We start from the raw sequence: 26,656 nt of genomic DNA, 5'->3' as shown, positions 1-26,656 counted from the left end.
GAGAGCAAATACTGTCGGGAAGAATAACAAGAAGGAAAAACTTTCCTCTTCATGGCGTTCCGACTGAATGGGCGCGCGCTACGTTCGGCGCGATGGTAACTTTCGGCAAAGTTGATAAATTGTCGGGCGCGGGGTGGCGGAGCGGGCTTTAAAAGGTAAATGGCATACTTCGCGGCCGAGTTATCGGCGGGATTAGCCGCTTAAGAAGCGGCACGAAGAAAAGAAGTTTGACGGCGGCGGGAAGGAAGCTCCGCGTTGAAAGTAGGTCTCCCCGGGGAGCAGACTGGTCCCCGCGTAATACTGTCTCGCAACGTTCCACTGACGATATTTCCTAGAAATATGAATGGCGAGATGCGCCGGTTATACGGTTTTCTGCATGATATAGAAAAGATTACTCCCTGGGAATAAAAATATACGCGCATTTTGGTAACTCCCACGATAGAACGAACTGTACAATTCCAACGAGGTGGATCGATAACATTCTAAATATCGCGTCTAATTTTCTTGTGACTATTCTCGTCTGCACGATTTGCCCGAATCTGAAATATTCAAGGTGTTTCATAATTCGTAATATTAATTTTTGATAATAGACCCCGTTTAGAAAATTAGGAGTCTACATTCTACTAATTGTGAACATTATAGGAAATTGTAATGTAAGAAGATATTAATTCCTCGGAATTTCTGTTAAACCTTAATTTCATTTTGATTGAGGAATAGGTAAGATATAGATATACGCGCGTGTATTCTAAATGATTAAAACTCAAGACGATTATTATCAAATTATTAAGATGACATAATTTTTGTATTAAGCAAACCAGTTATAAGTCAATGTGATAAATTACGGGATATGCTGACTAATTTGACAAATTATGGTATGCTGACGCTCGCGTTGCTTTGAGAAAGATATTCGTTCTCGGTTGAAATAGTTTGATGAGCAAGCATTAGGGCGGAAACATATGCGTAGAAATGCGTGGACATGTGCTCTGGCCGATCATTTTTAGAACTCTTCTCTGCGGGAGTGCTCAAGCTACTCCTTTGCCGCCCTTTGCCGTCCGTTCTCGCCGACCCTAGGGTTTCATTCAATGCGCTACCCGTTTGCAACTTCCGCCATCGTGTTAGGACCCCGTCGGTTGAGCCTGCAGAATACAGGACCACCTGCTTCGAGAATCGTCGGTTTAATCTCCGTCGTGTTTCTAAACTCTTCATTCCTCTAACTCTTCTCTCTTCCAGTTTTTAACTCTTCATAAACTTCTATTGAACCTGACGTCTTTCTCATCGATTGCCACTCAATTCGGTAACATATAATAAAGTTTATAATCTTTAAAGTTGCAAATAAAAATGTTTAGTTTCTATTGGTATCTTAATTTTCGTAGATCCAAGTAAAAGTACAACAGAACATAAAATGATTCAGGACGAGATGGAAACGGTAAAAATTTCTCAAGGTCTTTCAAAAGAAACAGAGAACCCGTTACATTCGGCCGGGCTCTATTCGACAGAAATCGCCTTGCATCCGAATCCCGCCATGGGTACCGTGTATCTTTGAGGTCGTTGGCGTGGTCGACGACCGCGTGATCATTATTGTTTAAGCGTTACTGTTACTAAGGCGAAAAGAGGTGAGCGACCGAGTTGAACAAATGGCAGAATGCATCGTCAATGACAAAAACGCGTCGGTGTCGTATCCGCTCTGTCTCGCATTCGAGGTCGCTATTTTGGCTGAAACTGCGAGAGGACCAGTTAGCTCGTTATGAACTCGGGGTAACTTATTATAAATAAAATGAGGGATGAATCCTTGGGAAAGACAGGACATTAATTTGATGCGACAAGTCATATAATTAAACTCGATTCTTAAAGAGGAATCTTCCCTGATTTCAGGATACATTTGTAGCATTAATCTTTTATCGATGTATTAATATTTCAGTCTTTATTAACTTAGCGTCCTCGACGTTAGAAATAAAACTATAAGGATTTATCGCATTATTAGATATTAATTCATTATTAATTAGTTACCCTAGTCTCTCAAAGTTATTTCTTCCTTGCGAGGAGAGAAGCAATAAATTCGAGATTAGGATAAATAATTAATATTATGAATTAATATTAAATAACTAATTTATATTACATTTGTGGAGGTTAACTCGCCCTTATATTAGTACTCTGAAATTTTATTAATTTTTTACTAATGTATAAAAGCACTAAGTTCGAGAATAGGATAATCACTAATTAATTAGCTTCTAATGATATAATATATCCGAATTTGATTTCTACTGACGACAGTGCAAAATTAATCAAGGTTTCATTTTGCATTGTACTTTTTTATGCAATACAGAAGCAAATAAAATATCATTATAACACAGAATAAAAAGAATCATTTTAAAAAAATTAACTAATATAAAAATGATGTAACTAGTTACGTTGTCATTCGTGTAACAATCATTTATGTGACATCGTGATTTACCATCAGAGACGTTTAATAACCTATTGACATTATAACATTGACATTTAATAAGTATTCTCTAGAAATAACCGAGTCAGGTGGACATAAGATTAGGCTAAGAAAAGAGAATTCATTGTTACGAAATAAGAAAGAAAACGAGAGAAAATAGATTGAGAATTAGTTATTATTCCTGGGCTTTTTACCCGGTATTCAAACGAGGATAAGTGATCGTTCGCGACTGTTAATTATAGACCCGTCGTCGATCGACGTAATTATTACGCCACCGACACTCCTGTCTCCGTTTTAATGTTATTATTTTTCTCGTCTGTGTATTCCCTTCGTGCTGCTTGGCGACTGCGTTATAGCTCCTTACCCAATGCTGATTGCGCCATTGTAATCGCGACTCTCCGACCGGGTACTTTTTCATCGTATGTACAATTAGCGACCGAAACTTGAGACGCAATCGCGATTGCGCGGAAACCGACACAATTTCTCGATTCCGCCTGTTAACGTCGCGCGACTTCCGCGTGGCAGCCGACCGTAAAAGCTTCGAACATTTATATATATAAAAATGTCTTACTTTATTTCATAATCCAGTAGTTTATCGTTGCTTTCAGTATATACGTTGCTTTCTCTGTCATTGTCGTCTATTGCATTAAAGTAATATAAGAACGCTATGTCATTCAGGCTTTTGTCTGGGATGAGATTCATAAATTCGTGAGAATTTTGCAGATATTACGTAAAGTTATAAATAATAATGTATTTGCGTTGCAATAACATATTTCAAGGCATGTCACGGAAAAATATATTTTAATGCATGGTTAATAACAAAATTAGGATCCTATTATATCCTATTTGAAATGGTTTATTTCTGTCTCTCCGCATTTATTCGACAATGAATTTTTTACATTTTGACAATTCGAAGGTGAGATTAAAGCGAGACGTTCCTCGCATTTTAGTGACGTCAGGTTCGCGTAGAGAGAGTCCCGTTAGGAACTCCTCCGTCCCCGGAGCATTGTCGGAATCATCCGGTTTGAGCCTCCGCCGTTGCCTCTCTCTCTCTCTCTCTCTCTCTCTCTCTCTCTCTCTCTCTCTCTCTCTCTCTCTCTCTCTCTCTCTTCTCTCTCTCTTTCGTCGACATGCGAGAGGCGGCGACCTCCTCCACCTCGGTATTCTATCCACCTGCTTTTCAACGACCTACCTACCTACGTGCATCTCGCGCACGTATGTACACATACACATACACCGCTCTTCGCTCTCGTTATTTCTGCCACGTTTTATCGGCGACAATTGCTGAATCGAGCACCCCGCCGAGATCAGCAAAGAAATTTCCGCAAATTTCCTCAGGATAAGCGAAAATACAGGATGTTTACGTAGTACTGCGTTCGATAAACAGGACATCGTTGCGTTGCAAACGGAAATGATTTTTTCTGAATAAAATGTTGATTCGATACATATCGATGATCTTTGAGTCGCGAAAGGAGAGATCTTAATGGAAGAGAGATTAGATTTTTAAGAATTTATCCCCTTTACGAAAATTAAAATAATTAGTTTTCGACAAAATTGCAGTGATGCATAAACATTCTGCATAGCTTTTAACCGCGCGATAATCGAATCTTGTAAATAGAAGAGAAAAATGCGAACGCGGCACTTCGCGATTTAATATTTTCACATCGGCAAATTAATCTACGTGGCGTCGTGATATGCGTACACATACTGCGAAAGATAAGATATTTATACGTCGCGACCCGAATGCATGTGTTAGCAAGTATGTCAGCTGGCTATGAACGGAATGTTTCGTCTTTCGTTCAAGAGTCGATACCTTTCATAATCGTGTCTTATAAGATACTTGTAAAGTAGCTGATATCGAAGTGAAAGAAGAACAGGTTTTTCGGATCTAATATCTTAGAAAATGATTAAGAAATGGAGGATGTCGCATTCTTGATCAAAATTATTTTTTCTCAGACATGTATTAACGGTGCGTGACTTAACAATTATCTGAGGAAGAGAATGATAGAGAATGAAGTTTACTGTGTTCTAGAATAAATAATTCTACAAGATAGTAGTGCATTATAATTTTGCAAAATATGAAGAAGAAACGATAATATTATAATATATGTTATAAATATTATCGGGAAATAATTGTCGATTGTAGGAGTATGAAATAAGATGTGAAAAGTGCAGATCAAAATGCATATGGGATTTTAGGATTTAAAATTTATATTATGAGATTAATAACGACAGAATCAAAAGCGGACTGAAAAAGTAATCAGTAAGGAATCCGCACAAGTTTAGACAGAGAATAAAACGAAGTATATCCGCGTACTTACCACTATTCTGTCAAACGCGCCTGTCATCGAATACCCTTGTAGGAATGAATCCGTAGAAGTAGCTAAACAAAAGAAAAACACAAGAAATATCGCGATCATTCTGACGTTGATTATACACGTGCACGTCGCGGATTCTATCGTGGTGGAGAAAGTTGGGATGGGGAAAGGGAGACACACGAGAGGAACCGAGTTGAAAGACGGAGAGGAGAAGGCGGAGGACGTGATTTGATAACACGGCATCGATCCAGGGTTCCCAGAATGCCTCCTCTACCCTTCTCTTTTCTCTGCGTCTCCGTGCGCACCCTTGCCCCTTGCTCCCTTTCTCTCGCCGCGTCACCCCCGCGTCGTTTCTCCGACTGAGTTGCCGCAACCACCCAGAACTGTAAATACCGACGATGTTGGTCCGTCTCGCTCTCGAGAGCCACCACGAGCATTTTCCATCCTTACCCCCCCCCTCTCTCTCTCTCTCTTCAGCAGAATTCCCGATAAATTCCCGTCACCGGGGTTATTCCGACCGTGCCGCGAAAATATGCGGCGCGCGTGGCGCCGTTAATAAGTGCGCTATATCATTGCGAGAGATTATGCACGGCTCACATCTGAGCAAACATCTGAGGCAGTCGAGCTCGTGCTGCAAGATCTTCGATCATCTGAGTCTACATTCTCAAAGATATGTATATTTAAAAAATGCTTCCGACTGCAATTTAGGTAATAGAATTAATGATAATAATTTATTTTCTTTTTTTTCCATCAACGAGGTGAACCTAAATTGGTGGTCAGTAATTTAGTAATTAGCCGAATTATAATAAAGTAAATTGATAATTAATATAATTAATACAATTTGGTAGCGAGTTGTGAAAATACTATTCGTATGCATTATACACACATACGTAAATTTGTATAATTGAGGCGCGAGCTTTAATGAAATGTTTATTAATTGCGGAATGCATATTTGAGAAGTTATAAAAATGAAATATTATCTGAATATTTATGCTTTTATTTCAAAATTGAATTAAAAGTGTAAGATAAACACGAAGTAAATTAACTACAAAATAAGTGGAACCACATTTCTGTTTCATGTCTCTTGTCAGTGCGATAAAAATTGCTTATATTTCACTTGCTGATTATCTTCGACAACTGAGTGACTATTATTAGTCAACTAATATCGATAAGACTGACTAATAATAGCATAAAGTCTTTTTAAGGCTGTGCTTAATGAACTTTAGTATAACTTCGCTTCCTACTTGTATTAATAAGGCGTTCCAAATCTACCGCAGGCGTGAATTGAAAGAATACATCATTGCAGTCGTGCGGGAACCGGACGCGGACGTAACCGGGGTCGTATCGCGCGGAATACACATAACCGGAATGTCTCGAGTAGTATCCTCGATAAATTCCCCGTCGCCGGAGTTATTTCGGACGTGTCGACCCCACGGAAATATCCGGCGCACGTGGTCGTCGGTGCCGTTACGTCGGACGTCCGTGTCCGTGCGGCCGGCGCGGCGTTACGTTCGCGACGGGCCCCCTCCTGGTTCGCCTCTTACGAGCCTCGCGGGGCCCGTGCAACCGGCGTACCACAGAAGGGAGAGGAATCTATTAATATATGGTTGCGGGAAACCCCGGCTTTTCATTTCCTGCTCGTTATCCGCTTACGTCGCCGACCGCGCCAAAGCGTCCGCGCGAAATTGCTTTTATCTTTTCCCGTCGCGAGAAAATAGAAATGCGTACCTACCTTGCTGAGTTGCTAAAAACGTAGCAACCTGTCGAGCGGTTCAGTAAAGACGGAATGTAATGAAGACCGGATAGTATACGGCGAATGGGCAAAAATGCAGTAGATAGAATGTTTTCAGATATACGGCTGCAGCTGGAGACCCGTGTGGAAATTGCGTTAGGGCTTTGATAAGGCCCCTGTTAATTTTCCCTAACTTTGTTTGGGCTCTAATGTGGAAGCCAAATAAGAACCCTTTAAGGCCGGTCACGCTTTTTCACTGAGGGCCCTTAGAGGCTAAATAATCAGGGCCTTGATAATTGCCTTATGAAATCTCTTATATTCTTTTAAGATGGCTCTATCATTCCCAGGAATATACCCGCTTTTTTGGATGTATGTGGATGTATATAAAATCAATACAAAATTAAATAGAATTTAATTTATTTATTAATACATATTAATGACTCGATTGACATGAATATTTACGTAAAGCAGACTTATAGTGACTTAATAATACGACTATATAACTTAATAATAAAAATATTAGACTTATAATTTATCTTATTGATGAAAACGAGGTCAACAACGTTTTTACCTCCAAAAGTAATATGTATTATATCGATTCTTGAAGAGGGAAAAATAATGGTAAAAACATTGATCCTTAATACTTCCACTGTTATTAGTACTAACATTCCAGATAACGTTGTGCTTTTGAGCAATGGATATGTAGCAAAAATTAAAAAAATTTTTGGATACAATGAATCTCAAGACTCTCTGTTCATTGAAGCAAAAGCCTGGGAAACAAAAACAGATGTATTTACTTATCCGACACAGTCACGTAAAGTCTATGTATGGAAAATTGAAACAAAGACTTCCGTGGATGTTGTTTGCCCAATAATAAATATCGAACAAAAATTAGTTGCATTAAAACTCTCAAACCAACCTAATGGAAGAGTTCACACATATGTACCGGCATTACTTCATGTATAGTAGAATATAATAATAATGTTATATTTAAATGTTTTAAAAAATTTTTTTAATGTATGAAGAATTAAAATTGTTTTACGTTGATCGAAATAACCTTGAAGAGTTTTCAATTTATTTACGCCCTGATGTTTCTTTTCTATCGAAATCCCGACTAGGTTTTAAAATAAATATAATCTCTATTTTAATAATCGCTACCTTGATCAAGTCCCACCAAGGCCCTTATTGGGTTTCCTTATTCAGGCCACACATTAATTGAGTTACCCAAAACTGATATCGCCCTACTGGGACCTAGCCTGGCAATAATGTGGAAATCCTTATTAGGGAACCCACGTTTAAGCCCTTAAAGGCCCCGAAGCTTATTAAGGTTGCCTTAACAATTTTCCACACGGGGACATGAACTAATGATCCGAGTCGAGGAAATAGAACTTTGTGGTATCTAAATGTAAATATAGGTATAAATAGAATATCTCCGTGTTTTACACCAACGAACAATGTCTGATTAAACGGATTAGAATTCAAGATAAAGTTTAATTATATTACGAAACGGAATGCTGAAAGAGAAACAGTCGCGATTTTACGTAATACGTAAACGAGAGTTTCGTAAGCAGTTTAATGAGGTTAGTGATTTTATGAGTAAATTGAAACGCTGGTGCCCATTTTTATACGTTATTATTAATGAATACGATCCTTAAAATGTAATCGCATCGATAATGGTACATAAGATACAGAATTGTACTTTATATTGAACATGCGTATCAGGAAGTTGTGGAATTAATAGTTATATATATATGCACGCGTCATGCGTCAGCTTTTCGTTGGAATTTTTAATACCAATGTAGATTTATTTATGGCTCTCATATTTAGAAGATAGATCACATGTGTCACTTTGAAATCTGCTACATTAACGATAAGATTTGTAACTTGGACCGTCGCGGCTCTAAAAATGTACAATCAAGGCTCGACGGATAGTTGCTAAGTAGCAGAATCTGGTAGAGTCACAAAAATCGCTTATCTTAATTCCCCTTCTACGTGGTTATCGCGCTGTAATTGGCCATACAAGTGGCCGCTGTCTACAGTGTGCGATATAGAATTATCGGGAAACACTTATATTTTATTAAATCGTTATTTGCGACGAGAGCGGCGTATTGCAAGACCAAACAGCGAGAGAGTGAGAGAGATCTGTGCCGAAAGGAGTAAATATTACATGTGAGCGAAAAGAATATTCAGAGAGTTCGTTAAGTCGAATAAACAATTCGCGAGATGACTTGCTAATTATAATTACCACACAATCGTATCATTAAGGAAATTCCAACATTGCTACTTTCAATGACAAATAAAGCTGATAGATATAAGTTGTAATACAAAAGTTATACGATGATCTATGAAAAGTTGAAAATTGGAATAATATTGTCGTAACATTTTCCATTTTCCAAATTTTTTAAATGACGATCGGACAGTTTCCAGCGAAAGGAATTGAGACTGTATTGGTCATATAATCGAGACACTTTGTTTAATTTCGTTGAATGATTGCCTTTGAATGACTTCTCAGCAGTGTTCGTGGTGCGGCTTCCGAAACCCTCGAGAGCATCTTTTTCCCCCCTTTTTTTTCGCTATCGTGGTTAGAAACGTAGAATTAGGTAAACCTAATCACGGCAAAGTCGCGTCGCGTGCGCAGCTGTATCTTGTTTTACATTTGTTATTCGAGTGAAAGTTCCCGCTACCCAGCTACATTGCAGCTTCATGCATATACATATATATTATATGCTCATGCGACTAAGTGCATACTTGATAACGGCTAATGTAGCGAAGTGAATCTCAATTTATGTAGACTTTCCTTGGACTCATATAGGGAAAATATTGACTTCTAAATCTATTTTAAAATTTAATTATCAGCATGATGAGGAGACGCAAGATCTTTCTAAAAAATTATTCTTCGTAAGAACGAAATGTCGAGAAATGACAAAAAACTACAAGTAACTGTTCTCCTCTTTGCCATATACCGATACAACACTCTGCCGCGCACATCTCGCGTCGTGCAATAACTCTTGGTTTTCTCGGTGCGAATAAATCACGAGCCAAAAGAGTGTCGAGCCTACCGCAAAAATGCTCGCGACGGGCGCGTCTCTCGTCCGTGCGCGCGATAAATTGATTAAGGGGTGAGGGGATAGGCGAGGATCGGCGGGCCGTAAATTATGGCCGAGTTATTAAATTATCATCCGGCGAGACAACTTGCGTTGCACGCGGAATGCCAGCGCACAGGGCGATTGCTTTCAAGGCGACAAGTGGCTTGGCCAATGAACCGACTCCCGTTGCTTGCTTCGAGTCGCTTACAGAAAGAGAATAATATCGCGATGATCCTTTAGAGGTAGCCGAATACTGAAGATAAAGATTTGAGGGAGAAATAAATAATAAATAATAAAGAAATAAAAACGAGTAACGAATTTGGGTCGTCTAGTATAGTCGGTTATATGATAAAACTATTCTAAAAAAGTAACGGGCAATTAGGTTTAATTAATAATAATAGCTTGACAAAGTCAAATCAGGTATTAAGTATAAGAGATATTCGTAGTTCTTTTATATAATAATAAAAACATGATTTCAAATACTTATTATGAATTAGATTTTAAAGAGAGGGAGAGAAAAGGAGACACATTTAATAGAATATTTTAAGATATTTAATATAATTGTAATTAAAATATTTTAAAGAGAGAAAGAAAGAGAGAGGGATATTAATAGAATATTTTAAGATATTTAATAGAGAGAGAATTAAACTTAAAGTTCTAATACTTTATGCTTTACTTCTGAAGTATTTCGGATTTAACAAATGATTTACGATGAATAAACGGATAAGTAAATAATTCATGTTTCTCTTTGTTTTATGGAATTTGAGGCCCATTGGCTTTGCATAAAAAAACGTAACATGAGTTGCAACGTAAACATCGATTACTCGATTATTCATATTAATATTATTCTATAATTAGATTGGCATTTTATTTTTGATTTACCGAACCGTCTGTCAGAGAGCGTTCAAGTATTTTATTATCATCGTTTGACGTGGCTATAACAATGCCACGGCACGTTTTCACGGCGATAGGAAAACGCGCATCGATCCAATCAACTTGCGTTACATAATCGACATTTCGCTGTTATCGGAATACTCATTGAGGTGCGAGTCACGTTTAAGCCATTCGATCCAAATTGCGAATACTCGATTCCCTCTGATTATTATCTATTCGAAATTTTCCTCTTACAAAAGCGCGTGTTTTCCTGTTGTTTTCCTTTTAAATGCGGAAGAAGAGATTACATCTGAAGGCTGACGCGACAAAAACAACCTCGAATTAGACGGTCGTATTTAGCGCTAAATGGACGCTCCTTACGGGGCCGTGGATAACGACAATTTCGCGCTGCATTTCTGCAATTTTCTCCTCGTGAGACTTCACGCGAATCTTTTCGCGAGATATATAATCGTATGCGAAGTCCGTTTATACCTGCGGTCGGTACGTTCTCTCATGAACATCAGGCATCAGGTGAAGAGAACTCGATCGTCGATTAAGACTCGGGTTTTCGATTCGTATTCCCACCGCAGAGTTAGCACTAAACGTATCCGACTGATTCTAACTTGTCTCACGCGGAAATTGCATTCGATTGAAATGTAGAACGAGACTTTGACACTCATATTGAGCTTCTGAGCACAAAGTGCACAGAAATGTATGTCACGGATTTTTTATGTATAGTCGAGGAAAAGTATAAAATATGCTTCTGAAAACAGAATGAAAGATCTCTCATGACTTGCGTGCGTATGAAATGACGTATTTTAAAAATTATGACTAAAAATCCTTTGAAACGGGATAATTATGTCTTAAACCTTGTACTATTATGATATGTAGAATAATCTTTATCTATGGTTCTCAATCATTGTCGCACAGTGTGTCGCCGTAAAAGGAATCGTTTTGCTCGGCCTTGGTCGCCATCTGCCCGCTCTGCGTGCTCTCGTCGCTTCGTGTTCGATGATTATGACCTTCCTCGCTGTATTTTTCCCGCACACCCGCGCGCCTTCCTCGTTCCATTAACTTTCCATTAACCGGTTGGGATTTTGTAATTAAATGCCGGCGGCGCGAGCTTCTGTCGCGGTGCAAAACGCTGTCGAATTAATACGGGGGGAGCGATAGAGAGAAATTCTAGTCTGGTCTGTGTAAAAATTGTGTAACTAACGATGCTTAACGAGGTTCAACTAGATTAAAATGGCATGAAGTGTATTTTAAATCGAGATATTTTAATGCATTTTTAGAGGAAGAGCTTTCTAAAATCAGATAAAAAATTGAATTTCAACTTTGTCAATTATTTACACGTCAACATAAATCTTGCAATTTTGGCTAATGTTTGAAGTATTCCTGCTGCCTGTAGAGTTAATTAAAACGGTGTCGATGATTTTGATATTTTTTAAATAAATTGACTGCACGCTTTGTGTGTAGTACAGAAAATTTTATCAAATAAAAGCGGAGATATTATATTTTTTTCATAGAATTTATGTACAGTTTGAGAAAAATATTAAGTATCAACATTATTTTTTACTGTATTTTACATCGAAAAAACGTAAGGTAACTGTACCGAAAAATTTATTTATCGATTTATTTTTATCGTGTAACGGCGATCAGCGCGATCGGGACAATCGCGTTATCGGTCATGAATTATCGCGCGCGTATTCGCCCGTGAGAATTAATTATGGCCACCTCGTGGCTACTCGATGCAATATGGAAGACTGCATTGTGTACTGCGCACAAAGGGAACGGACGCCGTGCACCCGTTAAATTACCGCAGCGCCGTCAAAGGGTTAACGCGCCGAGCTGAAATAGAAATACGCAGTAGATTTCCGCGCGCGCAATCTGCGCAGCGCGCACGGTGCACGCGTTTTCTCGAATTTTCATTGATTTACAATTACGATTCAATTTTGTCGATTAGGAAGAAGCAGAAGTACGTTAGAGACGAGTAGAAATCTGGAACGAGAGTACAACTTTGATATATCGCGACACGGACGGAGCGAGCGAGATATTTATTTGTAGCCGGGATAGAATGAGCGGATTGAACCGCACTCCGTAAAATCTGGTACAAACGACCTTTTGACAGGTTTACATTCATATGGAAATTAACGCAGATTCGTTTTGCATAATACAGGAGGTATTATTATGCGCGCATGCGAAATTCGGAGAATAAAGAATTGCAGTTTCTCGAGGAATAAATTTAGAGTAGAATTTAGAGAGACGACTTGTGAATGTGGAATGGAAATGTGCGATAAAGAATTTAGAAGGATGAGCACATTCTGGTTAGACACACGTGTTCGGAAGTACTTAGGATGGGAAGTATCAGGCTATTAGCATAGTAAGGACGAGTACCGACACATCGTAGAACGGCCTCGACCTCGATGTCACGAGATTTTCGTTAAGGCGCGTAAATAGCGCGGATATAACCGGCCTCGCCGGCGAGGCCAAAGGTCCCGACGCGACAGATTGACGAATCGATTGTGGGGGTCGTTTCAGGAGGAGGCGATGCCCGTTCGATCGTCGAGTAGAAAGAACGTGGGAGAAGAAAAGCGGTATATACGGGGTGCCAGACTTGACCTGTTGGCGTTAACTTATCTGTAATAGAATTTTGTTGTGGCATCACTTATCTCCGCGTTATGGGCGATCGATATAGATGTTTTTTGTAAACTAGACTATCGGAATGCGAATACATAAAGAAAACTTATCGTCCAAACTGACTTTGTATTATCAGAAGTTTACTCACAAAGATATTACACATGTTACAAAGTTAACGGGGAATCTGATAAAAGAAAGCGCGGAGAACTGCGTGTTGGAGCACCCTATGTGCGAGAAGGGGAAACCCCGAGGGAGGAAAGAGTGGAAAGAGACAAGGGGGAGAATGAGCTACGGCGGGGAACTCCTTTTGCTTGGAAGGTAAATGAGCCTCTCAAGGAGAGAGAAATGCTCGTGACTCCGTCTTCATCGCTTGCGTTCCCCTCCTTTTCGCCGATGTATATTTAGCGAGCGCGCGGCATTTCGCGACCCACATACTCAACGGGACGCAGAATGTCTCGGTAAGCCCCTCGTAGGTCGTACTCCGCCTGTTGACGACGAAGAAGGCGGTGTTGCTTCTTCGCATCATCGTGATCTTCGATTACGTCGGCGCGGCGCGAGCGGGATACACCTGAACCCTTTCACTAAGAAGGGTGACAGTGAAAAGTCGCCACGACATAATTAACACGTACCGTGCTTGGAATTTAGATCTGTTGTTGTACGATAGAGGATATTTGTCAGCGCGTGTGTCTGATCTAGATGCGATATAGAACTGGGAAGATTGATTTTTATTGATAAATACAGAAATCATATACATATATGAGAAATATATTGAACAGACATTTATTTTTATAAGTCGATTTTGTGTTTATTAGATCGTTGTGTAGTCATTAGGAAACTTGATAATTGCAAGAGATAATTGATTAGAAACATAAATTTTTAAGAAGAATTTAAGCAATAGATTAATAAACACATCTGGTTTAGAGACGAATTAAACAGACATCTATTTATCTAATAGATTACATTTATTAAAAAATCGTTTTTACTAAAAACCTACAAGAAAGATTTGGTAGTCGAAAAGATGAAATTTTATATCTTCGCTGCTGTTTATCCTTGTAAAATGCTATAAAATCTCTTTAACCCTTTCGTGTGGTAAATCTCAGTTGGCGAGCTGAAAATTGTGCGACTTCATGTTTCAGAAGTAGCGCTTGTAAATCATAGCTTACCGTATCACTACTCCGATCGCTTCGGCGCACTAGATGCACTTACTGAGTAGGTATTGTATTTGATGGAGAGAAGAAACAGTGACTCATTGTCGAGGGGAGCCCGGGTAACCACCACTAAATCACTCTACGGTAGCGCGTATACTGATGTAGATGCATTATCTTGCTGACCCCTAGTCACTCGTTTTGCGCATCTGTGCGTGACTCCGATTTACGGGAAATCGATAAGGGCTATACAAATTTTACGTAGTGTGTCCGCGAGCCTCGCGAAATATTGCACGAACGTGCGCGCCGCGCCGCCGTTCCGCTCGAGAGTGGAGGTTACACACTCGCGGCAAATCTATTTCGTTGAATTAAACATACATTATGCACGGTCGAGCGAAATCGCGATACCGTGATGATACCTATATATTAATATTCATACCGACGTATATTAATCCCATAATTAATAAAATATTCTATAAGATAGTCTGCTCGCATACATTATCGCTTAACGATGTAAATGAATGGATATTATTAATTCCACTAACATTAACGCGCTGCCATCCAAGTGTTAAATTGTTAACCAGCGCGAAAGGCGCGTGCAAATGGACGAAAATCTATCGGGCAACGGCGTCGACATAAATCGCGAGTAAATCAAACTTCACTCCTCGACAATGCGCCTCGTTTCGACGCGATTACGTAAAACACGTCCGTCGTGTTTCTGTCACGAAAATAGTACAGATTATATACATTGGCGCGCGCGCACGTTGGGTTAAAAAAAAATGTTAACAATAAACGGTGCAACAATGGAATGGGACAACACAAAGCGTCCATCGTGAAATGGACGATTTGATTCGACTCGCGTATGACCGCGACTCATAAATACGGGTCCATTGTTTCCCCGTCGAAATATTCCGTGCGCTTCCTTTAATTGATTTCCCACGCATCTGCCGTCTGTGTGTTGCGCCGGCCAACGTAAACCAATATGGGGATTTATCGGCAGGAGACGCCGCGCGCCGATTGCTGAGCTATGCGGTGCCCTAAACTATTTAAGCGCGCCGCCACCAACTGGGAATTAGATGCTCCCCGAGCAATCAAACTCTCGCGTACAATTCAAATTATCCGGTCACATCGCGCTGATCATTTTTTTTTTCGCGAAGTGACGCGAACGCTCGAAACTGTCGCGTTAAATACGGGTTGAAATGCAGCGCGAGAGCAAATTACCTGGAAAATAGAAACTCTGATTTCGGGTGATATTTTAAACAAGAATACCAAGTTCTGTCGCTTTTTATCTAACGATACACACGCGTTTAAAAAATATAACAAGTTTCTGAATTTTAGGATTGCGGAATTTTATCACTGAACACAATCAGATCGAAATATAAATAGGTATAATAATGAATATAATGATAGCCCGCGGTTGATGATACATAATAAAACAAAGTTTACTCTTGCATTTGCGGTAAATATAACATTTGATGTAAACAATAATCAGAATTCCAGAGAAAAATATGTCGCGTTGATGTTCAGCTTCTGCTTTCCGTACTTTATTTCTTGGGAAATTACTGTAATCGATGAACAGCATTCCGAGAATCTTCTTACATAACTGCGCCCAATTAGGATAATGATTTTGTAGAATCGTGGAAGTACACGAACGTTTACATCTATCTCGTGCGCGATCTATCTCTCGTCACATTGTGCTCCGATGTGATTGACACAAATCTGCCGAGAGGTAGCTGCATTAATTGATTTCCTAAGCGAGCCACGCAACGCCGATAACATCTATTATGCCGCGATGATGTAGGGAAAGCGGGCGAGGGCGGTCGATTTAAATGATATGTAAACCAATTACTATAGTTAACAGCCGAATGTGTAACCGCTGTTGATTTCTCTGCGTGTTCCGCATGCGTGTGTGCATGTTTATCGGCAAAAGAGATTTTGATCGCGCTGTTTTGCGGTTGTTACGGATGAACGCTATTATTATGGAATTCGATATTATCGTTTACAACATGTTTCCCATTGCGCTCTTTCGCGCCATGCAAATACGACTTCCACGTTCATTCTTCCTTTTCATTCCTCAAAATATTGAATAGCGAATTTGAACTTTTTATAAAAATATTATAATTAATATAATATTAATATAATTAAATGTAAATAAATATTACATTTAATTATATCCTCATAATATCCAAATATTTTTAAAAAGTTATCTCTCTTTCTTCCTTGATAACATAAAAGAATCATGCGTTTATAAAATTATTTAGCAATTTAAAAGATATATTTATTTTTTGTCAAAATAATCAAGTATTATTTAGATAAATTTTTACATTTATTTATACATTTATAATGTGAGATATCAGGCACTTTCTCATTTGTAATAGTTAAGCACGATTGTATGGAGATATACGTGGGAAAGATTTTATCGATCAGGATAGCTTAACGGAAGTATCAAGTATATTAAGTAAATATTAAAGACCACGTTATCTTCGGTAAGCGGCAGCCGGTACTCTATACCTATTATTCCACGTGATTAATATTGGCGATATATTGTGGTCATTGAGGTGTTGGAAAGCGCGAACGAGCGGCGAGAGGATCGAGGTGCGGATTTATGGCTTATGTCCTAGAAAAGCTCTAAAATTTGCTATTTACGGACCGATGATACGCTTGCAATCCGCGTGTGAAGATTCGCATCCAGAGGATAGTCCCGATATTATACCTTGACGCCTTGATACGGATAAAGTTGGGACGATAAAGCCACGGTCGAAAGAGAGGAAAAAGCGCGATGGAATCGCAGTCGCAGTTCCTTCGAGTGAAAGCCGCGTTTCGCGTTTCGTCATCGCGACGAATTTCTCCGCGACGAGGAAATTTCACGGGTTTAAAGGTTTTAAAGGTTGACCCAGTTAAAATCGAGCCTAGAACGATCCAATTACGAGGAGCCTATAATCAGCCGCGTAATCGCATTATAGACGATCGCCGCGATCCAACGCGTGTGCAGATCGGTCACGAATCGTTGCGTAATCGTCTAAACGTCGTCTTGTCGGGCATCTTTCTAATCCCCAAGAAATCGGCTACGCGCGTCGCCCGACCGCTCGACAGGCATTAATTACCCCGCTTAAGCTCCACCGAGATCGTATCATCGATGCTATCGAACGAGGGGAGACAACGGTATTGCTATAGAAATAGAGTAGAATAACGCTTATTGTACGTTTTGGACGGGAATGATCGTTCGGCTAAGGACGGAAAAAATTACAGAAATTGAAACAAAAAAAAAACTTAGTGGCAGGGCAAATAATAAGGAAGGTAAATAGACTTCGACTCCAAGCAATCAGGGAAGTAAATCATTGCGACAAGAAATTAGTTATTTAATTAGTAAATAAGGATATTGGTTATTTAATTTTCAAGACATAACGCGGTTAAAGAAATCGTTAATACAATTATGATAAAAATATATGGAACATGTTACGATAATTATTGGCATAATTATTGCCAACGTTATTATTCAGTATTTCACGGTGGGGCTCCTTTCGCTCTCCTCGCCGGGGTATCTCGCCGATATCGAGAATAAACGACGGCAAGTACTGCACCGAAAAAACGTTATCGTCATTATTCCGCTTATTATACGCATATTACATCACAGTGCCAATATTACGGGGGTACCACCCGTAACCGGCGCGTATATGATCGGCGTCGGCGTCGCCGCCCGGCGCGACCGATACGTCGATATCGGCGCGGCGCGATTACAGGTCGCGTAGCGGCGATAGTCGCGTGTCGACGCTACTGCTAATAATACTCTCGCCGTTTACTCTCGTCGTGGGCAGGTCTGCGGTGATACTACTACCACCACTATCGCTGGTACTACGGAACTGCCGTGCGACCAATACGACGAGAGTGGTTACCGCCGTCGCCGCCGCCGCCGCCGCCGCCGCCGCCGCCGTTGCCGCCGCTCTCGTTCTCTCATCGGCACGTTGTAGCTACGCCGTTTACTACCGCGAAGCTTCGACCGGCTCCGAAGAGCGAGCAGGATGTAGGACAGGTCCACGGAGGAAGGGAGACAGAGAGCAGGCCAGTCGAGAGAAAGAGATAAAGGGGCGAGATAGGCTGAGACGCACATAGAAGACAGTCCCTGACGTTCTTCTTCGGTTCTTTCTTTTTTCTTCTCGCTGAATTTTTTTTTTCAATTAAATGTGATTTTAGTCGTCTCGATTTTATCATCTCGAATGTACCTCTGCGTTTGTATCAGCGTACTTTGTACATGAAATTTTGCTAACTTTTCTGGATTAATTTGTCAATTTTATGCCGCGTGCGCCATGTCTGATCTCGGTTTAGATTTTTCACTTTTACAATGTCATCTTTCGACAATATTATCTGTTGCTCTATTGTATTATTATGCGTGTCATTAACTCGACGGTATTCATAAATCTTCTCTTCTCTTTCTGAGCTCGTGTGATTTATGAGGAATTTAGGATTTACGATCGGACAACTCTTTACTGACTTGAGTTTTACCGAACGACATTTTTGGCTTACACGGTGACTTATGCGCTTCTTTGCGCCGTATAGAAGGCTCATTCGTCATACTTCTCGGTGACCTTCTCGTTCGGACAGCAATTGTTTGCTAAATTATCACGGACTCGTCGAAGAAACGAAGAAGGGTGGCAGAGGGATGAAAGAGACGCCACGGAGAGACGAGCCGATACCTAATCCTCCCTCGGTTGGCCCACTCTCGGCCCACTCTCGGCAGGAAATCAATAGAGAGGGACTTTCGCGTCTCCCTGCTTCCCGCTCCCGTTCCCTTTCCTGCCCCATCTGTCCTTCTCTCTTTCATGTTCTCCCGCCATTCCCACTTTTCTTCCCGAGTTAGTCAGACTGCACAAAGGATCCCAAAGGGAGAAGGGAGGGAGATAGATAGGTGCGTTTGCCCGCTTCCATCATCGAAGGTTTTCTTAAGATTCAAATCTCAGAGACTTAACTTCATAATTTGCTGATTATTGCCAACGCAGATGTTTGCCTGCTCAAATAATATATTTAGAAATTCAACGGAGACGTACAACTGTTTATCTTTGTGAACCTATCGATCTACTTTGTATGAACATTATTGTGACCTTTTAATTTAAAATATGAAGGCTTAGCCCCGGTCTCCCCTATATGAAATTCCGTCTATCTTATAAAAATCGATAATTTTATTAATATAAAAATAGTGGTCATTGGATTGCTCACTCTTGTGCATCGCTACTTCAGATTGCACGAATACGTCCGATCATTTATGATGATTCATTAGTTACAACTCTCGTCCATCCCACGAGATTGCTCATAACTCTAAATAACGGCACGTGTTTCTAGAATTCCCGTCGTCTTGCATCATCGCGCAATATTTGCCGCCCACGTAAATTAATAATCGATGCGATCGGACGGTATTTACAGTAAACGTCACCGGACGGTGACGTTTCGGGGGAGAGGGTGGGGGGAGGGTTGTGCACGGAGGAAAGTGTGTACGTCATCGAGCGTTGGCGCGTCGGTGTGACGTAGCGGAAGTCATGCGTCACCGCTGACGTAGCGACGTCGGAAGAGGAGGAACGTCCGAAAGAGGCCATTGACGAGGACTTGTTGCACGTCCTTTTCTGCATGCGTCGCCGGCAAAACCGCGAGATTACCGCGCGCCGTCGCGTTGCGGGCAGAATCTAATCAGATGTATGAAATCTGACGTCACACGATGGAAAACTCGTTCTTATACCCACGATCTTTCTTGCGCGTTAAGATAAATGTCTAACAACGACGGATATATCGCTATCTCTTGTTAATCGACAATGATGCAAAGTATAAGTTGCTCTTCTATGAAAATGAAAATAGGCTCCTTGTCGCAATAATTTTTATTGTTCACGTGACGAACAGATGTTGACCATTATTAGATAACGCAATAACACTTGTTAAATTATTTTCTGAGATCAGCCTGAAGTCAAGGAACATCCGCGATCGAGACACGGAGCCTTCGTAGACTGACGTTTACTCGTTGCATATCCGCTTGCACATACCTTTCTCTTTCTCTATCTGCCTCTCGGCGGCTAATAGTAAAATAAGAACACTTGAAGATAGAAAATCACATATTGAATATTGAATCGCGTTTATCTAAATGCACATGTACATGGCAGTTAATTACATAAACGGTATCTCGCTGTGCAGACTTCAAAAGAATTACATTGATGAAAGATAAAAGTGTATTAATATGTGTATGTAAAATGTTGTATTAATTTCATTTGTCGTTTATTTGCGTGATAATATGAAATATCATTGTATTAGCATAGCGACATTTATACGTTGATTATTCCGTTTTAAATAATATTGTATTTTATATTTTCTCGATAATATTTTTCTCCGTTAATATAAATTTTAATCGCCCATTTAGCTTTTCAATATTTAGAAGCAATTCGGTATTAACGGAATTATCGCGATATCACATGAAATCGTTACGGCGAGAAATTTTTCCGGTTGCGTCATAGCGCCGCCGCTGCATCAGCGGATTTTTCACGGATCTCCGCAAAGCTTCAATTCAGCTTAACTCCACTTTGATCAAACAGCTGTATCTACGTTTAATCAAGACGATCCCGTCGCACAGACTATATGGATGGGTGGGTATTTCGATTAGGCAAATTGTGCCGGACTGTAAATTAGTAATTTTCCGCTCGATGTAAGGATACACCGTGACGACCGTCGCGTCGCTGTCATTTGCATAATCGTTTACCATCTTGTTTCACATTTTTGTTATCGCGACGCGCGATAAGTCGCGAAAAAGTTCGGTCGATTGTCTACGAAGGAACATGGGATAAATAAATTTTCTAAGCAGAACACGCGCGTGATAAAAGCTAGTGGGCGGTAGAAAAGCAAATGAAGCCTTTTTACGTCAAATTGAGAGACAAGTTTAAAAAAAAATTTCTAGAAAAAAATATATGATGCATATAATATTTTATGATACGAAATAATTTTCAGTAGGTGTATGAATTTCTATCTGTCGCATTTATAATTCTTGAAGTGATTTCAATGAAAGTCTTTGGCATAGAAATTAACACACATTAAATTTTTTCACTCAGTCACTCATTTTCAAACTTTCTATCACGCTGACGATTTGAAAACGATTGAAAAACGAATAATTTCTGGTCTTTTGTTATCATCCGAAATCGATATCTAAATTATTAATCGCGCGTACAATTGCGACATTGCGAGCGAATTTCAATTGGAGGATTGATGGAACAGCGGGGCTGCGATAACGACGACCCCCGACAACTAATGCAGCGATAACGACGATCGCGATAAACAATCGTGCTCGTTATCTGCTCGTGACGTTAACATAACGCCGGTTTGTGCAAATCGAACGTGTCTTACCGCATAGATTGAAAAGCGCACTTGAATTTTTCAAGGACAAATTTCTTTAAGTTGATAAAGTCCCGATGTGTGTGTATGTGTGTGTGTGTGTGTGACTAATAAATCGAGAGCCAGAAAAACAACTGTGCCCACTATACACAATCGCTGCACGCAGAATATCGGAAAATATGCGACCGTCATACGCAGATTACACGATTTACTGGAATTATGTTTCGAAAATAATCGGACATTTTTCATATATGCTACATGTATGAGAAATAATGAGAAAATATGGAAAATTTCCGCAGCGTTAAATACCTCGGCGTTACTTTCTAGCATTATTTTCTGCGCAGATCCGAAACGGTCTACCTAATGCGTTCGGCATTAATAATATCTAACAACAGCACGCCATTCGCGCGTAATTGGCTGTCGCAATTGTCTTATTGATAAAGTGTTGTAGCTAGCATATGAGGTCGCCATATGTCGGGGATACAGAAGCTGAACCGCAAAAGAGACGGTGTTTCCTGTTTTCTCGTCCCTCTGCGGTAGCGAGGTATTTCCTGAGCGCTCGCGAAAGTAGGCACATTTCTACCGGTTTTATTTCACGCGAAATACATTATTATGAGACGTAACAGGAGAAACGTAATTAATTCATGATAATCTAACGTTGCCGAGCGGGCTATATTGTTGATTAAACTAACATATGATAAAAATATCAAAAAACAAAACGTGGAAAATTTATTAAACTTAATCGATTAAATTATATTGCTTTCGGTGTATAAAAAAGATCAAAGAGTTTTCATTACAATGAATTAAAAGATAGAGATTAATGTTTAACAATTACGTTATTTCGCTCCCCGGATTACCAATTTGATTCAGTTAGGATCTCTTTTCGGCTTATACGCACTGGGACGATTAGAATGCAAAATTCATTAAAGTATGAAAAGTTTTCCCTCGCGCAACTTCCCTCGCCCGCGCTACTGATAAACACGAAAATCGTGTTTACCCTCGCGGTAAATGACAGCTCGTCCGCGTATCGACCTATATTCCGCCGCCGCAACCGCGGAAATTTTCTAATCTCGTTCTACTTGGCGCACCGGCAGATCCGTGCGACAAAGTTGTGCGGCTTCCTGTTATCCTTTTGTTTTTGTTTTGCTGCGCCGCAAAACGAGTCTCCGCGGCGCGTGGCACGATCGATCCCCGGTCTCTCTTTCTCTTTCTCTCTCGACGATCGGAACAACGCGATCATTGTTCGATAATGGTGTCAGTAGAAAGTTGGACGGGCTTATACAGGTGATCAAACGCCCTGACTAATTATCTAACCGGTCGAGGGTTGGATGGACGCGATAAGCAATTTATGCGCGGGTAGTATAGTACGGCTGATGGACCAAGTGTCCGTCGTAGGCGGCCATTATCCCCTGCGTTTAACCCTCTCGTACTTGAATTATTCCTAAATGTCAAAGAGAATATCGGAATACCTTTCTGTCTTTAATAATATATGTTATTGTCCTAATCGCCTATTAGGCATACGACAGTTTATTGTCATTTGTATTTAGCACAAGGAGCAATTTTCTATTTCAATTCAGAACTTCGTGACTATATCACGATAATAATAGCACAATGCCAAATATAGAAGAATAACCCTAGGTATACACTCTGGGGTCTCCGATCTCTACCATTGGTAGAATGATACAATTTTTCAACATGTTTGTTGATATATTTATTATGATTTTAGATTAATTATCAATAAATATACGTATTTTTTTAATTACGAATTTATTTACGATCAGAAGAAAAAAAGAAGCAGGAGTTCTCCAAACCTCAGTGTAGTATCTATGTAAATAAGCGAAAAAATAAGTGCATATACTTAGGGTTAAATTTAGCATCTTTATCACATTATTTTTTAATAACAAATCTCGTTGGTGTAAAGAAACTTGCAAAGAATCAAATAAATAAAAATTTATGATAACGGGCCATGAAAAACCTAACGTATTACAAGTCTGATGTATTTGTGTTATCATAAATTGTTATTTGTTTTAATAACAGATTCTCAGGATAATTTGAGATTTTGTAAAAAGAGAAATCATTTTTGCTCCGTCATCACATTATCTTCTCCCGAGCGTCTTTTAGCGCAATCGTTGTGTATAATGTGTATACGATTCGTGGCGCGGATCGAGTAATTAATCGCTCGGAGAGCTTGAAAGTCACGATTAAACGGAGGAAGTAAAGGTCGCGGCGGTGCATCGGAAGCAATGCGCCTACAGATTTGCGTCGCGTATTGGCATGGGTGGTAAAACAGAGTCAGCCGGGCCGGGCCGCTCACGTCCGCCCGCAGATGTCGCTCGCGTTGCCAGGTGCGTTCGACCAATAGGCGAGCGCTCTCGTCCCCCGTCCCACCGTCGATTGGCGCTCCTGGTAGGCCTGGTAGAGTGGTAGCAGCAGCACGGACAGTGATCGCAATATGGCTTCCGCCAGCGCCAGCGAGTGAGAGTACCTCCGATAAAGGTGACATCGGATCATGGCGAGATATTCGGGGACGCAGGTGTCGTCGCGCGCGTTGAAATCGCCGCGCGTCAGTCTCGCCATCGCGCGAATTCGCCCGGTAGCGTAATTGGTGCCGCGAGCGGTTTGCAAGTGCGGCAAAACAATCGCTACGTGCGAAGGGAGACGGAGCGAGTGACGGACACGGAGAGTGAGAGACAGAGTGTGCGAAAGAGACAGAGAGTGAGAGAGAGGGGGGAAAACGCGACGGAAGATCACTGTGCGCGTTTCGCTCCGTTCAAATCGAACGTAATCTCGATTAATTTCGCGCGGCAAGTGAAAACAACTTCGCGGCGGATCGTAAACGGCGTAGCGACGCTGCCCCCCCCCCCCCCGCGCGGTGCTCGCGCGAGGGAACGCGCTCGCGGGTTCTCGACGCGTCGCGGATCCGTGCCGATTGTCGCGCGCGAATCCGAGCCAGTATCCGAGCGAGTAGCGAGAGACGAAAAGAGAAAAAAAAAGAACAGGATTGAAATTGGACGTTTGTGGTGAGTGTCTCGAGTTCGGCGATCGCGAATCCGAGTCGGCGGCGCATCACCGGTGTTCGTGCGTGCGTGCGTACGCGCGCGCGCGCGTGTGTGCGAGTCGCGTGCGCGCAGGTAGTAGAAGTTGGTGCACGTTCGGGCGCAGGGGACGACGAGCGGACAGAGCGGTGAATGAGCGGGAAGTTGCGATCGCACGGCCAAGAGAGAAAGAGAGAGAGCGAGCGAACGAGGGACGGGTGAGAGAAAGAGAGGGGCGAGAGAGAGAGACGGTACACGCGGGGTGTATGACGGCGTTTCGGTGCGGCGAGGCGACGTTGCCAGAGTTTCCCCCCCCGTCGCGTACTCCGCTGTTACACGCCGCTATACTATACGGCGGCGCGAGGGAGACCGCGACGACGACGACGACGCTGACGACGACGACGGCGACGATCGCGGTGGTGTTGGTACCGCGGTGCCTCTGGTAGTGGTGCGTGATCGCGTCGTGCCAACGAGAATCTAGACGCGCGCCGATCCGTCCTTCCCCCCTTCATCCCCCCCGCCCCCTCTCTGCCCCGCGAGCCTCCCGAGAAGCCGCGACGAGAGGATATACGCCGCGGATACCATGGAACGACGCCTGACGACGTACGTTCGCAGCGACACGTGACATGCCGAGCCACAAGCCAGCGCAAGCCATGAAGAAGCCGCCACGGTGAGTGGAGAGAGAGTGCCGTTTTTTTTTCTTCCGAAGTAGCGAATGTGTTAGTCGTAGGTAGACACTTGGGCGTCCGTCGGGTGCTTTTTTTTTTAGTCTTCGAGCGTCCTGCGGGCATCTCCGATTCAAAGATATTTTGCGACGAAAGAAACGCGAGGGTCAAGATAATCCTCCTGTCAGATTAGGCCGGGTTTAACATCCGGTTGAATCGATCCTAAAGACTCTCGGGACTCTTTTTCTACCTGCGTAGTTGGGAAGTTCTTCCCGACAGTTGTCGTCGCAACCTGCGAACCGTTCGAGGGAGGAAGGGTTGCTCTCGTCCACCGTCGATGGTGCGGACGTTTTAAAGGCTCTCTCGAATGGCGTTTAAAGGCTAATTCTCCAAGTTTTTCGTCCACCATTCGACGTCGGCGTTTTAAAAGCTTCGGAATGGCGTTAACTCGTGGAACTCTCGGGGGGTAGCCTGGGGGTAATTCGGGGTAACACTGATACGTCACTGCGGCTACGGAGAGAAACGGGTACACGTCCCCGTGGTGGTGAAGCGACGCGATTATGGGGGGATGAGTCACAGAAGATTGACGCCTTGCTTATTGATCTTGACGCCAGATGCATGGCGCTTGTTATGGCATCGTCGTTAGTTTATTAGGGCCAAAAGGTGTAGCATGAATTTTAACGATTCGAGGGTCGTTAAGACGATTATCTTAAGGATTTTCCTAAAGAAAAGCTCCTAATCCGCCGACCGCAGCAACCTCTGTAAAGCTATAAAGAAAAGTTAATAGCATTTTATTTTTATTCCTTTGGGTATTAATTATCGGAAGCCTTTTTTGCACCGTATTAAGAGAGCCCGAAGTTTGTCAGTTATATCGAAATCTTTTGAAAATCAGGAGTTAACTTCTAAGAAGTTAGCAGGCGGTTTCTTTGATTTAACTCGACATCAATCCTCCCCTCGGTGAAAAATGTCGAAGGTATTTATCGTTTTTCAATCTTTCACGTTATGCATTTCTATAATTTAATTCCCAATTAAATTTCTGTCAAAGCCACGTTTACTTATAATTAACCGAGGAATGTGATTTGATCTGGTTTCCAGAAATCTTTTATTTTCGATTATTAATTATGTGAAAAGTAGTGATGTTATATTTCCAGCGAGATAGAAACTACTCGAATTGAAAACTAATAATTTTGTTTTTCCTTGTATTTCAAATGCGTCATTTATCAAGTAACAATTTACTTTTACTCGTTAATTATTGTAAAATTATTGATACCGCAATATCTTGAGGGAAGATTAACTTTGAGGATTAGCCAATCGTCGACATGATAATAATAGGACACCGTATATGTATATTCGCGTATGTGCGAATGTA

At 41.2% G+C, this 26,656-nt stretch overlaps 1 protein-coding gene across 6 annotated transcripts in view; it reads left to right on the top strand.

The window, feature by feature from the left end:
- Window positions 1-26,656, top strand: part of Lilli (AF4/FMR2 family member lilliputian) — a 205,543-nt gene that overhangs the window by 27,969 nt on the left and 150,918 nt on the right. The window contains exon 1 of one of the 6 annotated variants that reach the window (XM_071703802.1): window positions 24,017-25,292. The exons of the other annotated variants lie outside the window; for them this stretch is intronic. Within the exon in view, the coding sequence (XP_071559903.1) occupies window positions 25,249-25,292 (44 nt within the window). The 5' untranslated portion in view covers window positions 24,017-25,248. Of the gene's footprint in view, window positions 1-24,016; window positions 25,293-26,656 lie in introns of those variants that run through there. 6 annotated transcript variants of the gene reach the window in all.

Source organism: Temnothorax nylanderi, unplaced genomic scaffold (genome assembly GCF_030848795.1).
Source record: "Temnothorax nylanderi isolate EJ_2023f unplaced genomic scaffold, tnyl_v1.0 TNYL_tig0003_pilon, whole genome shotgun sequence".
NCBI classification, from domain to species: Eukaryota; Metazoa; Arthropoda; class Insecta; order Hymenoptera; family Formicidae; genus Temnothorax; species Temnothorax nylanderi.
The sequence above is the reverse complement of the archived record's forward strand: the minus strand, read 5'-3'. Positions and strand labels throughout refer to the sequence as shown.